The sequence below is a fragment of the Rhinatrema bivittatum genome, chromosome 7 (genome assembly GCF_901001135.1).
Source record: "Rhinatrema bivittatum chromosome 7, aRhiBiv1.1, whole genome shotgun sequence".
Taxonomy (NCBI): domain Eukaryota; kingdom Metazoa; phylum Chordata; class Amphibia; order Gymnophiona; family Rhinatrematidae; genus Rhinatrema; species Rhinatrema bivittatum.
This window is the reverse complement of record NC_042621.1, coordinates 296,151,834-296,164,717: the sequence shown is the minus strand read 5'-3', so window position 1 is coordinate 296,164,717 and position 12,884 is coordinate 296,151,834. Positions and strand designations below refer to the sequence as shown.

The 12,884-nt window shown below is 50.5% G+C and overlaps 1 protein-coding gene across 1 annotated transcript in view; it reads right to left on the bottom strand.

Annotated features, from left to right (window-relative positions):
• The window catches only part of TDRD1 (tudor domain containing 1), a gene marked incomplete at its 5' end in the record, with an annotated part of 488,249 nt that overhangs the window by 237,154 nt on the left and 238,211 nt on the right, over positions 1-12,884 (bottom strand). Inside the window, one exon of the mRNA XM_029610456.1 lies at positions 7,133-7,321. Coding sequence (XP_029466316.1) covers positions 7,133-7,321 — 189 coding nt within the window. The remainder of the gene's footprint in view (positions 1-7,132; positions 7,322-12,884) is intronic.

Below are 12,884 nucleotides of genomic sequence, written 5' to 3'. Positions count from 1 at the left end.
AAGGTAATCAAGCAGTTTTTATGTGGGGCAGAAGAACGGATCTAGGGCCTTCGCTCACAGAAAACCTCCTCCACTTCAGTACGTAGGACTTACTAGTGGAAGGCTTTCTAGAAGCCACTAGGACCTGAGAGACATCCTCTGAGAGATCAAGTGGTTGCAGAATTAACCTCTCAACATCTAGGCTATGAGTGACAGGATCCTCGATCCTGCACGATGAGATCTGGGGAAGTCCCCAGACAGATCAGTTTCTGGATGGATAACGCCCGTAAAAGTGGAAACCAGACCTGTCTCAGCCAGTGAGGAGCTATGAGGATCATAGTCCCTCTGTCCTTGCTTCAAGAGAGTCTTCGCCAGCAAAGGAAATGGAGGATACGCATACAGAAGACACTTGCCCGAATGACGGGCAAGGGCGTCAGAGGCTGGTTTGCCGTCTGTCTCATATAGGGAACAGAACAGAGTTTCCTTCCTGTTTCAGGGGGATGCGAACAGATCTATGTCTGGGCTCCTCCAGGGTGGAAGATCCAATTCGCTACCTCTTGGTTGAGGGACCATTCATGGGGTCTGAAGGCAAGACTCAGTCTGTCCACCACCACATTCTCCGTACCTATCAGATATGTTGCCCTGAGCATCTTCCCGTGGACAGGACCCATGACCAAATCTGGACTGCTTCTTCACAGAGGAGGTACGATCCTGTACCTCCCTGCTTGCTGACATACCACATCACTACTTGGTTGTCTGTTTGGATCAGGACAACTTTGTAGGACAGCCGCTCTCTGAAAGCCCATAGCACATACCTGATCGCCTGGAGCTCCAAGATGTTGATCTGGCAACAGCTTTCCTGAGCGGATCAGAGGTCCTGGGTGTGGAGCCCCTCTACATGAACTCCCCCAGCCCTGGGGTGGATATGTTTGTGGTTAGGACAATTTGTGTAGGACGACTCCAGAAAGAGACCCCCTGTTGCAGATTGGAGAGTACCCACCACCAGGACAGTGTCCCAAAGAGATGGGGACAACTCTGATACAAGCCTGGAGGCTCTGTGTAGCCTGGTGGCACTGCGACCTCAGGGTCCATTGGGCTCTGCGCATGTGTAAATGTGCCAAGGGAGTAATAGGGAAGGTTGCAGTCATGTGGCCCAACAACCTCAAAATATGCTGCACTGACAACTGCTGGCTCCCCTTGGATCTCTGCTGCTATGGACCCCAGGGTGGCAGCCTGTGAATGAGGTAGAAGGCTTTTGCTTGAGCCGTGACTAGCAGGGCTCCTATAAAATCCAATTGAGGTGATGGAGTTGGGGTAGATGATGACAAAGCCTAGTGACTCCAACACCCAGATGGTCAACCTCATGGACTAAATGGCCCCTGCCTGAGATGTGCTCTTGACCAGCCAATCTTCCAGATAAAGTAAAACATGCACTCCCAGCCTACGGAGGTGCACCACCATCACAGCCTGGCATTTTGCAAAGACACGTGGGGCAAAACTTTGGACTGGAAGTACTCTTTTCCCACCATGAATTGGAGATACGTCCTGTGACTTGGGAAGATCTCAAAGTGGGTGTATGGCTTCCTTTAGATTGAGGGAGCATAGCCAGGCCCCGCCTTGAACATAGGGATCAAGGTGCCCAGGGAAACCATCTTGAACAAGTTTCTTTAAAAAAAAAAAAAAGTTTAAGACCCTTAGGTCTAGGATGGGACAGAGTCCTCCTGTTCTCTTTGGAATAAGGAAATACCTGGTGTAGAATCTCCGCCTTCTCTGCCTTAACGGCAGGCTCCCCCGCCCTGGCCGTTGAAAGGGCGGAAAGCTCCGCAAGCAGCATTTCCTGATGTGCTACCGGCTCCCCAAAACGGGCGCGGAGGGCAATTTGGGAGGACATCCAGTAGGCTGGCAACTACAGACCGGTTAGCCTCACTTCGGTGGTGGGAAAAGTAATGGAGTCACTGCTGAAAGAGAGAATAGTGAACTATCTACAATCCGGAGAATTGATGGACCAGAGGCAACATGGATTCACCAGGGGAAGATCCTGTCAGACAAATCTGATTAACTTTTTTGACTGGGTAACCAAGGAATTGGATCGAGGAAGAGCACTTGATATCATATACTTGGATTTCAGCAAAGCTTTTGATACGGTTCCACACAGGAGACTGGTGAATAAAACCAGAAGCTTAGGAGTGAGGGCCGAGGTGGTGACCTGGATTGCAAATTGGCTGACAGACAGAAGACAATGTGTGATGGTAAATGGAACCTTCTCTGAAGAGAGAGCGGTTTTAAGTGGTGTACCGCAAGGATCGGTGTTGGGATCGGTCCTGTTCAATATCTTTGTGAGCGACATTGTGGACGGGATAGAAGGTAAGGTTTGTCTTTTTGCGGATGACACGAAGATCAGCAACAGAGTGGACACGCCGGAAGGAGTGGAGAGAATGAGACGGGATCTAAGGAAACTGGAAGAGTGGGCGAAGATATGGCAGCTCAGATTCAATGCCAAGAAGTGCAAAGTCATGCATATGGGGAGTGGAAACCCGAATGAACTGTATTCGATGGGGGGGGAAAAGCTGATGTGCACGGAGCAGGAGAGGGACCTTGGGGTGATAGTGTCTAATGATATGAAGTCTGCGAAAAAATGCGACAAGGCGATAGCAAAAGCCAGAAGAATGCTGGGCTGCATAGAGAGAGGAATATCGAGTAAGAAAAGGGAAGTGATTATTCCCTTGTACAGGTCCTTGGTGAGGCCTCACCTGGAGTACTGTGTTCAGTTCTGGAGACCGTATCTACAAAAAGACAAAGACAAGATGGAAGCGGTACAGAGAAGGGCGACCAGGAAGGTGGAGGATCTTCATCGCATGACGTACGAGGAGAGATTGAAGAATCTAAATATGTACACCCTGGAGGAAAGGAGGAGCAGAGGTGATATGATACAGACTTTCAGATACTTGAAAGGTTTTAATGATCCAAAGTCAACGACAAACCTGTTCCGTAGGAAAAAAATCAGCAGAACCAGGGGTCACGATTTGAAGCTCCAGGGAGGAAGATTCAGAACCAATGTCAGGAAGTATTTCTTCACGGAGAGGGTGGTGGACGCCTGGAATGCCCTTCCGGAGGATGTGGTGAAGACCAGAACTGTGAAGGACTTCAAAGGGGCGTGGGATAAACACTGTGGATCCTTAAAGTCAAGAGGCCACCAATGAAGAGTGGGTGACTCACCAGAATGACAGCTACTGCCTGGAGACAGTACCCTTATTCAATAAACATACACATGCTTACTGTGACTCCAACATCGCTCTAAGCTTCAACAGCAAGAGGAAATGTGGAAAAATGGATTTACACTCACAAAGAGGGGAGTAGCTGGCTTGTTACGGCGGTTACTACCCCAAACCAAATAAGCCTGATACTTCACCTTCAATGCATATACAGCATAGTTCTCTGCTTCAACGACAGGGGAGAAGAAAAAAGGGTTCGCACTCACAAAGCGGGGAGTAGCTGGCTTGTTACGGCGGTTACTACCCCAACCAAATGTGTCTGATACTTCACTTTTGATGCATATCCAGCATGGCTCTCTGCTTCAACGGCATGGGAGAAGACTGATACATCACGCATTTCCAGCATAGCTCCCTGCTTCAACAGCAGGGGAGAAGAAAAACAACCAATAAGGACTGTATAACAGTCTGGGTAAAACAAATAAGCATGGGTGTAGCTTGCTTATTGCGGCGGTTACTACCCCTACTACCCCTAACTAATCAAGCTAGATATTTCAATGGTGGGGGAGGAAGGTAAATAGAACCAAGAGCTAAGAGAAACAGATAAGTATGAGAGAAAAAAATGTGTGAAGCTTGCTGGGCAGACTGGATGGGCCGTTTGGTCTTCTTCTGCCGTCATTTCTATGTTTCTATTTAATTGGTACCCTTGGCAGACGATGGACAGAACCCACTGGTCCGAGGTTAAACTTGGCCACTGGTCCATGAAGAACTGTAGCCTGGGAGATCCAGCGTCTCTGGTACAGGCAACTGGCTTATGCTCCCTCCGATCCAGTCAAAACCCTATCCCAAGAGTTGACTGAGGCGCCAGCTGGGGCTTGGGAGCTCTCTGCTTCCTGGGGCAGCTGCAGGAGCTCACATGCTGCTGACGGGAGCGAGGAGGCGATAGAAAGACTTCCTCTGTCCCTGTCTCGCCAACCTCCTAGATGATGAGGATGGGTCCGGAGTGCCAGTGGAGATCTGATGCAGGGTCTCAGGGTAGTCCCGAAACTGGGCCACCGCATCCCTCACCCTATCTCCAAAGAGATTCTCCCCAGTACACAGCACGTCAGTGAGCCGTTCCTAAACCTCTGGACGAAGATCCAAGGCCCGCAGCCATGCCAATCTGTGGTCACCGATTCCCGCTGCAGAGGCTCTTGCTGCAGTTTCAAAAACATCGTAGGTCGCCCAGACCTAATGTGTCCTGCATTCCAGGCCCTTCTGCACCAGTGGCTAGAGAAAGTCTGCTGCTGCTGAGGCAGCTGCCCGGCTAACTCCTGCAACTGCTTCCAGAGGTCCTGCGAGTATTGGTTCATGTAGAGCTGGTAGGAGGCAATGTGGGCAATAAGCATGACCACTTGGAACACTCCCAAAAGCATCTAATGCACTGTGGTCCTTCCCCCAGGAGCGCAGAGGAATGGGTCCGAAAGTGCTTGGCCCTCTAGGGAAGATCCGAAGACCACCAATTGGTGGGGGAGTTGACGCTTATCGAATCAGGTAGCCTTCTGGACAAGGTAGATCCTATCTGCCTTCCTGTTAATGGGAGGTACTGTGAAGAGGTGTTCCCATATCCTCAATAGCAGCTCCTTAAGGATATCATGCACTGGGACTGCCACAATTTCTTTAGGAGGCTCCACAAACTGGAGGATCTCCAGCATCTAGTGCCTGGCATCTTCCTGTCAACAACTGAAACGGAATGGCTTCCGCCATTAGCTGCACAAAACCTTGGAAGGATAAGTCCTCCAGTGGGGACCTCCTTCACTCTTCTGGAGAAGACTGTTCTGAGGGGAGACCCTCAGACAATGACTCCCGTAGTATCACCCCCCCTAGAGATCATAGTGACTCTCAGCCTAACTGTAATCAACAGGGGATGGGGGGCTCTGGGTGCTTGGCTTCGTCCAGATACACAGCCACTGACAAATCCGGTGCAGGCACCGGCAAAGCTGGACGAGGACAGCAGACTGTAGAGTCTGCTGGCCTAGGTGGAGCGTCCTCCTTGGAGGAACCGGCAATGACCACTGCATCGAGCCAGGGGAAGCATCAGTGCTCCACCGGGTTTTGATGGCCTCCCAGGAACCTTCGCCAGCTGGGCTAGTAACAAACTGATGAGCACATTGAGCCGTTCCAAAGCAGACAGGACTGACATCTGTACCATAGGATTGATGCCCTGCAGTGCCCGCTCCATCGCCAGCTGGACACATGGCTTCAGTTCTTCCTTGAAAGTTGCTGAAGCCAAACCTGACTGGGAGGAAAGAGGGGTGATCAGTTCTTCCTCAGATCCCCGAGGTGTATCGGTGACTGGCATCAGGACCAGTGAAGACAGTTGCGGACCCCTAGCTTCAATGAAGAATGGGCACTCCTCGTCACAGGATCACTTCGGGGGCATCACAGCATGAGCCGGCGCATCCCCGTGCCCAGCACAGTGCATCAAAGGCGACTGGTGCCAATAATTAGCCTGGTCTTTCCCTGATGCAGAGGATGAAGATGAGGAACACGACCTCCTCAAACTGGAGGAGACTGAGCATTGCCGGTCTTCGGTGCCCCTATCCACCGGCGGCATCAGTCTCACCAATGTTGATGGCGTGGTGTCCATTGGTGCTGATACCACCAATGCGAAAGTCCATGGCTCAGAATATCTCGACCCGAAGAGTTTCTCCATCTTGTCAAGTCAGGGATGTCCTCCCTTCTGGGTCATTTGGGCGCACCAGCGACAACCCTGGACGTTATGCAATGGCCCCAGGCAGAGGACACATCATGGGAATCTCGTGATAGACAGGGACCTCAAGCATCAAAGAAAACTGGTAGAAACATGACTGAAGCGAAAAAACAGGAACGCAAAACGATAACGATTACCGGTGGGCACAGAGGCCCCACTGCCGAGGGGGGTGTCAAAGTGAAAGAAAACGTACCTGAAACACTGAGAAACCTAGCTGAGGAGGCTATGGGAGAGACCCAGCGTTTATGGGATGCGAAAAACACCAAGTAAATCGGGTAAAAGGTTTTCCACAAGTTTTAATAAACAAAATCTAAGAGAACACGCACACACTGATGGAAAAGCTCCATGGGAAAAAAAAAACAGACTGAAGAGGGACCCACGTGGACTTGAGTTATAAGGTATGTTTTGGATACTGACAAAAGTTTTCCATGCTGGGCTCCATCTGATGTCACCCATGTGTGAGGATTACCATCCTGCTTGTCCTTGGAGAAAATTCCTTTTCTCCTTCTAACCTTTTAACACAATTCCCAGTAAGGAGATGCATGTCCACCATCTAATGGAGATGGAGAATACTGGCAGGCTGAAGTCAGTGCAGGGGTATATATACTGTGACGTCAGCTTTGCTGCGTCTCCATCTTCTGGTAGAGGTGCATAATCCAGTGGTGTGGATCCACCTATCTGAATGCTAAGAAAAAGTTTTTTTCTATCATAAAACATCTAAAACTGCCATCTGTATACAAACTTTAATGAAAGGAATGCATTGTAACTTCAGGATAAAGCAACAGCACATCAGCCTAACACTAAGGACATCCTCTCTGCGAGAAGAGTATCTCTTGCTAGTAACCTTAATGTAGCAACTAAAGAAATTATTCAGGAAAAGACAGAAAGGCACCGACACACAATCCTTAGGACTGTACAGTAGATTAGTCTATGAACTCTACACCACAATAAAGCATAACTATAATACTATGTGTGAAAATGACCGGTGTAAGTACCTTGGTACAATTGGTCATGAACTACTTCGCTAAATGACTATGTCTAATGACATATTGTAACCGAACCTTTGATGGCACCTGTTAGAATGTACTATAGTACACTTTTACCTACATTAAATATGTGCCTACATGTAAACCGTTGCAATGGTATTTAACTTAGCGACGGTATAGAAAAGTTTTTAAATAAATTCACTTACATGCACTCTGCAGTTGCTGACAAAAAAATTCCTCTGGTCTTTTAAATTCAGAGACAACAGCAGGAAACTCTTCTCCCACAGCCACTGTAACCATTTTAGGAAGCGGCACACTTTGGGCTTCATTAAGTTCTTTCTTGATTTCAGTCCCTTTTTCCTTAAAGTGCTTCAAAGCCTCATCCAAAATGGAACCTGTGCAGTACAAACACCGTAATTATAGGAAAATTGGTTCTTACCTGCTAATTTTCCTTCCTGTAGTACCATGGATCAGTCCAGACAGCTGGGTTTTGCGTCCCTTCCAGCGGATGGAGACAGAGAAAGTCTGAAAGGCACCGCCTCTTAACCTGGTGTGCCACCTGCTGCTCCCTCAGTATTTACTCTTACCCAAGCAGAACAATAGTATTAAATAACCGTGTAACTCAATTAACTTCCTCCCTCTACCCCCTGAAGGAGCAGAGGATGAAGAACAACTTCGAAAATGTGAACAAGGAACCTCCTTGAAACAATATGAGCCTATGCCATTCATCAGAAAAGGCTAGAGATAATAGTTCAGTTTGAGCCGGCTCTCCCCACCCTATCCTGAAACCACCCCCGAGGGTGGGCGAGTGGACTGATTAGTGGTACTACAGGAACGAAAATTAGCAGGTAAGAACCAATTTTCCTTTCCCTGTACGTACCCAGATCAGTCCAGACAGCTGGGATGTACCCAAGCTTTGCTAAGTAGGGCAGGACTGCGAGAGTCCCACTCAAATGACACTGGCACCGAAATTGCTGGCATCCAAATCCTGGACATCTAAATGATAGTGTCTAGAGACTTCCAGGTAGCTGCCCTGCAGATCTCCTGCGGGGAAACCAGCTGGCATTCCACCCAGGAGGCCGCCTGCGCTCGGGTGAAGTGAGCCTTCAGTCCGTCCAGGACTGGTCGGCCATGGCATATATATGCAGACGCAATAGCCTCCTTCAACCAACGAGCGATAGTAGGTTTGGATGCCTTTTGACCTTTCTTTGCTCCGTGCCACTGTACAAACAGGTGATCTGATAATCGGAAACCACTGTAGCCTCCAGATAGAGCAACAAGGTCCGGTGAACATCCAGCCGTCTCAGCTCCCTCGAATAAGGATCCTTCAGCTATGCATCCAAAAAGACTGGAAGCTCCACAGACTAGTTCAGGTGAAAATCTATTACCATCTTAGGTAAAAATGATGGAACAGAGCATAGCGAAACTCCAGAGTCAGAGATGCAAAGAAAAGGCTCCCTGCAGGATAAGGCCTGAAGCTCAGACACCACCCTGGCGAAGCAAATAGCCACCAAAAAAAAAACCCACCTTCAGTGTGAGATCCTTCAAAGTGTCTTTCCTGAGTGGCTCAAAGGGGACTTCACACAACCCCCGGAGCACCAAGTTCAGATTCCAGGAGGGGCAGAGACTATGAGTAAGTAGGCGCAAATGTTTCACTCCCCTGATTGAACGCACCAGATCAGGATGAGTCGCCAGAGAAGATCCCTGGATAGGGCTCCTCAAATATCCCAGAGCCAAATCCTGAGCCTTCAGGAAATTGTAAGACAGCCCTTTGTTGAGTCTGTTCTGCAGAAAGGAAAGAACCATGGTCACCGAAGCTCATCAAGGATCTACCCCATGAGGTTGGCACCATGTCTCGAAGACCCTCCAGACACGAACATATGCCAGGGACGTAGAGGTTTTTCGGGCTCGCAGCAGAGTAGATATAACTGCCTCCGGATAGCCATGCTTCCGCTCAAAAGCCAGACCACAAGACAAAAGCGAACCGCCTGATCGAAAAATATAGGACCCTGGCGCAGGAGGTTTGGAAGATGACCCAAACACAGGGGCCCGTCCAAGGCCAGATTCACGTGATCCGCGAACTTCGTGGCCACTCAGGAGCCACGAGAATCACTCGTCCCATGTGAAGTTCTATCCTCCTGATTATCTTGCCCACCAGTGGCCAGGGAGGGAACACAGACCGGCCAAGGGACCACAGAGCATAGACTCCCTCCGCGCTGTAATCCCTTCTGCGACTGAAGCGCAGAGCCTTGGCATTTGTGCGAGTCACCATCAGGTCCACATGAGGTTCTCCCTACCTGCGACAATCATTCTCATGGCTGTTTCGAACAGCTCCCATTCTCCTGGGTCTAGCTACTGACGGCTGAGGAAGTCCGTTTGTACGTTGGTCGATCTCGCTATGTGAGACGCTGCCAACATCTCTAAATGTTGCTCCGCCCAGGACAAAAGCATCTCCGCCTTGAGAGCTACCGGACGACTCTTGGTTCCTCCCTGCCTGTTGATATAGGCCATGATCGTCGCATTGTCCGACAAGACTGACTGCCTGATTGCGCAGCAGAAGAAGGAAACTCTCCAGACCCAGCCGACTAGCCCTTGTCTCAAGTCGATAGATTGACCAGGCCATCTCCTCCAGCGACCACCAGCCCTGAACAGCTCGGGACTGACACACTGCCCCCCCAGCCAGATAGGCTGGCGTCCACCGTCACCACCATCCACCGGGGAATCTCCAGATTCACCCCGCACGCTAAATGGCCATGGGCAAGTCACCACGAAAGACTGGACCGGAGCTGCCTGTAAGTGGTAGCGGAAAGTGAAATTGTTCTGATAGTGGGTTCCAAAGGGCCAGCAATGCAGTCTGCAGAGGTCTCATATGCGCAAAGGACCACGGGACTAGCTCTAAGGTAGATGTCATGGAACCAAGGACCTGCAAGTAATCCCAGACTCTGGGCACCGAGGCTTGAAGCAAATGCCAGACTTGGCCCCTCAACTTGCGAATCCTGTCTTTGGAGAGAAACACCTTTCCCATACAGGTAGGGATGCACCAGAATCTCCTCCCTCCTTAGGGCCGCCGCTACCACCATAACCTTTGGTGAAAGCCTGTGGGGCCATGGCCAGGCCGAATGTCAGAGCACAGAACTGGAAATGTTGTCCCAGGATCATGAACCTGAGGAATCTCTGATGGTCTTGGCGAATCCAGATATGGAGATAGGCTTCCATCAGGTCCAGGGTGCCAGATTACAGAGCACAGCGTTTCCATCCGGAAATGGGGGATTTTGAGTGCTACGTTCACCTTTTTTAAATTCAGGATGGGGTGAAAAGTTCCTTCCTTCTTTGGGATGACAAAGTAGATGGAGTAACATACCTTCCCATGCTCTGATTGAGGGTGGAAAAATGGCCATCAGACTTTGGAGCCAACAGAGGGTCTGGCGAACTACGAATTCTTTTTCTGGAAACCCACAAGGGGACACCAGAAACAGGTTTTGTAGCGGATGAGCAAATTCTAATGTGTAGCCGTGTTTTATCACGGTGAGGACCCACTGATCTGAGGAAATCTTGACCCACTCCTCAAAAAAAAAAAGGGTCAGTCGACCCCCTATGACTGGATCCGCGGAGTGGGTTGGCCACAACTCATTGTGCGAACTTGGCCCCACTGGACCCTTGTCCCGGGCCGTCTACGATAGGACTGCAACTAAGACTGGAACCTCCCCGAGGCTTGCCTCTGGCCCGAGTCCTGGGCCCTACTCTGACAAAACCGCCTTTGGCCGTGAAAACGGAAGCGGGTGGAGGAGAAGGGTCGCTGTCCTTTAGGCTTATCCTCCAGGAGCTTATGGACCTTGTTCTCACCTAGGTGCTTGATTAGCTGCTCAGGTCTTCCCCGAAAAGGAGCTTGCCCTTGAATGGGAGCGCCCACAGCTGAGTTTTAGATGAAACATCCGCTGCCCAATTCTGGAGCCACAGCAGCCTGTGTGCGGAAACCATCGAGACCATGGTTCGCGAGGATGTACGAAGCAAATCACAGAGGGCATCCGCACCATAAGCTACCGCTGTCTCCAAGCGCTCAGCCTATTTCACCTCTGGGGGAGCAAAATCCTTGGCGCTTTGCAACTGCTGTATCCAGCGGAGGCCTTCCCGGAGCATATAACTGCTACAAACCGCAGCATGAATGTCCAGGGCAGAAACTTCAAATATCTTCTTGAGATAACCTTCTCCAATTTGCAATCCTGTAGATCCTTCAGAGCCGCAGCACCTGCTACAGGAATGGTCATGTGCTTGGTGACTGCCATAACAGAGACATCTACTTTCGGAAGCCGCAGCAGCTCCAAGACCTCCTCAGGCAAGGGATAAAGCTTGTCCATTGCCTTGCTGACTTTGAGGCCCGTCTCAGAGGTATCCCACTCCCGAAGCATCTTCTGTCTGAGCATGTCATGCAAAGGGAAGGAAATAGCCGGCCCACGCAAGCCCGTGAGAACAGGGTCCACCTTCTCTGGGCTCGGGTCAGAGGGTGAATCAGCAATTCTTAGCTCCGCAAGGATATGAGGAATTAAGAGCGCCAACTCATCTCGCTGAAATAGGCGCACAACCTTAGGTTCATCACCCTCCACCGAGGGTAACCGGTCTAGCCCAACATTAACGTCTGGGGCGTCAGGGGGCGGAATGGGGTTGGCCGGCCCCAATCTTCAGAGGAGACCTCCCAGGTGGCCACCCGGGTCCTGGGGGCATGAATTCTCCTGATCTTGGTTGCTGATGGCATGTCCTCCTTTCTGGGGGGTCCTTAGCCAGTGGGCACCTGGGGATTGGGGAGACCCCACTTGAAAGCACTACTGGCTAAAAAGGCCTGGTTCATTAATAAAATTAACTCAGAAGAAAAAATCACGGGCCCCCTGAAATTCCCCTCCAGGTCCTTATCATGGAGCCCCTTCTACTGCTCCTCGGGCCACCATAGGGCTGGCACTGGCTGGAGAAAGCGCTGGGGGAAGATACCCGGCCCCTACAGCTCTCTCCTCCATGGAACAAAAAGTGCTCAAAATGGCAGCCGTTCCCACGCTCAGGGGGAACGGACCTCCTGGGAGCTCCTGAGCAGCAAGCACCTCTCGGGTGCTCGACTGCTGCACTACTGCCCCCCGCAAACACGCCCAAAGAGCCCTCCCCACCCGGGAGGCATCGATCACAGCAGCCAGATGCAGAGCAGATCGACAGCCACTCACCACAGCGTTAGCATCGGTTCGTGCAAGGCATGCTGGTGCACAAGAAGCAAGGGTTAGATGCTGGCAACTGAGAGAGGAAGAACCACCAGGAGGGAAGAGAAAATTAACAGACCTTGCTCCCAAAGTCCCCTGGGCACCAAATCAGCAACCAGGCACCATTGCACAGCCACCTAACACTGCCGCCCAATTCCCTGCTGAAGCTAAGTTTTTTTTTAAACTTTAAAACTATAATAGCATAAGGAAAAATTAAGGGATACTTCCCTGAAGAGCTGGCAGAGACTGTAGGATGCTGAAGCTGAAGGAGGAGGGAGCTGGACCACCAATTGTCACCCCGCCGGCAAACTCAGGAGCAAATTTAGGGTTCTCAACCCCTGCTTGTCAGACCCTACAACCAGGGAGGATGGTCCCACCAGGACCTCACAACTCCCTAGGAGGCCAGAATCTTTTTTTTAAGCATAGCTGGAGGTCAGAACCGTAGGTTTTGCACCACCTCCATCTGCTGGAGACAGAGAAATATTGAGGAGCAGCAGGTGGCACACCAGGTTAAGAGGAGGTGCCTTTCAAACTTTCTCTGTCTCCATCTGCTGGAAGGGAGGCAAAACACAGCTGTCTGGACTGATCCGGTAGGTACAGGGAAAGCTGTGTTATTTGAGGTTAATATAGCACTAACAGGTGGACAAAGCATGGCACAAGACATACTGAAAGCAGGCAAATCTGTACAAGGCTGATCAAATAATTAGTACAGTTCAGTCCT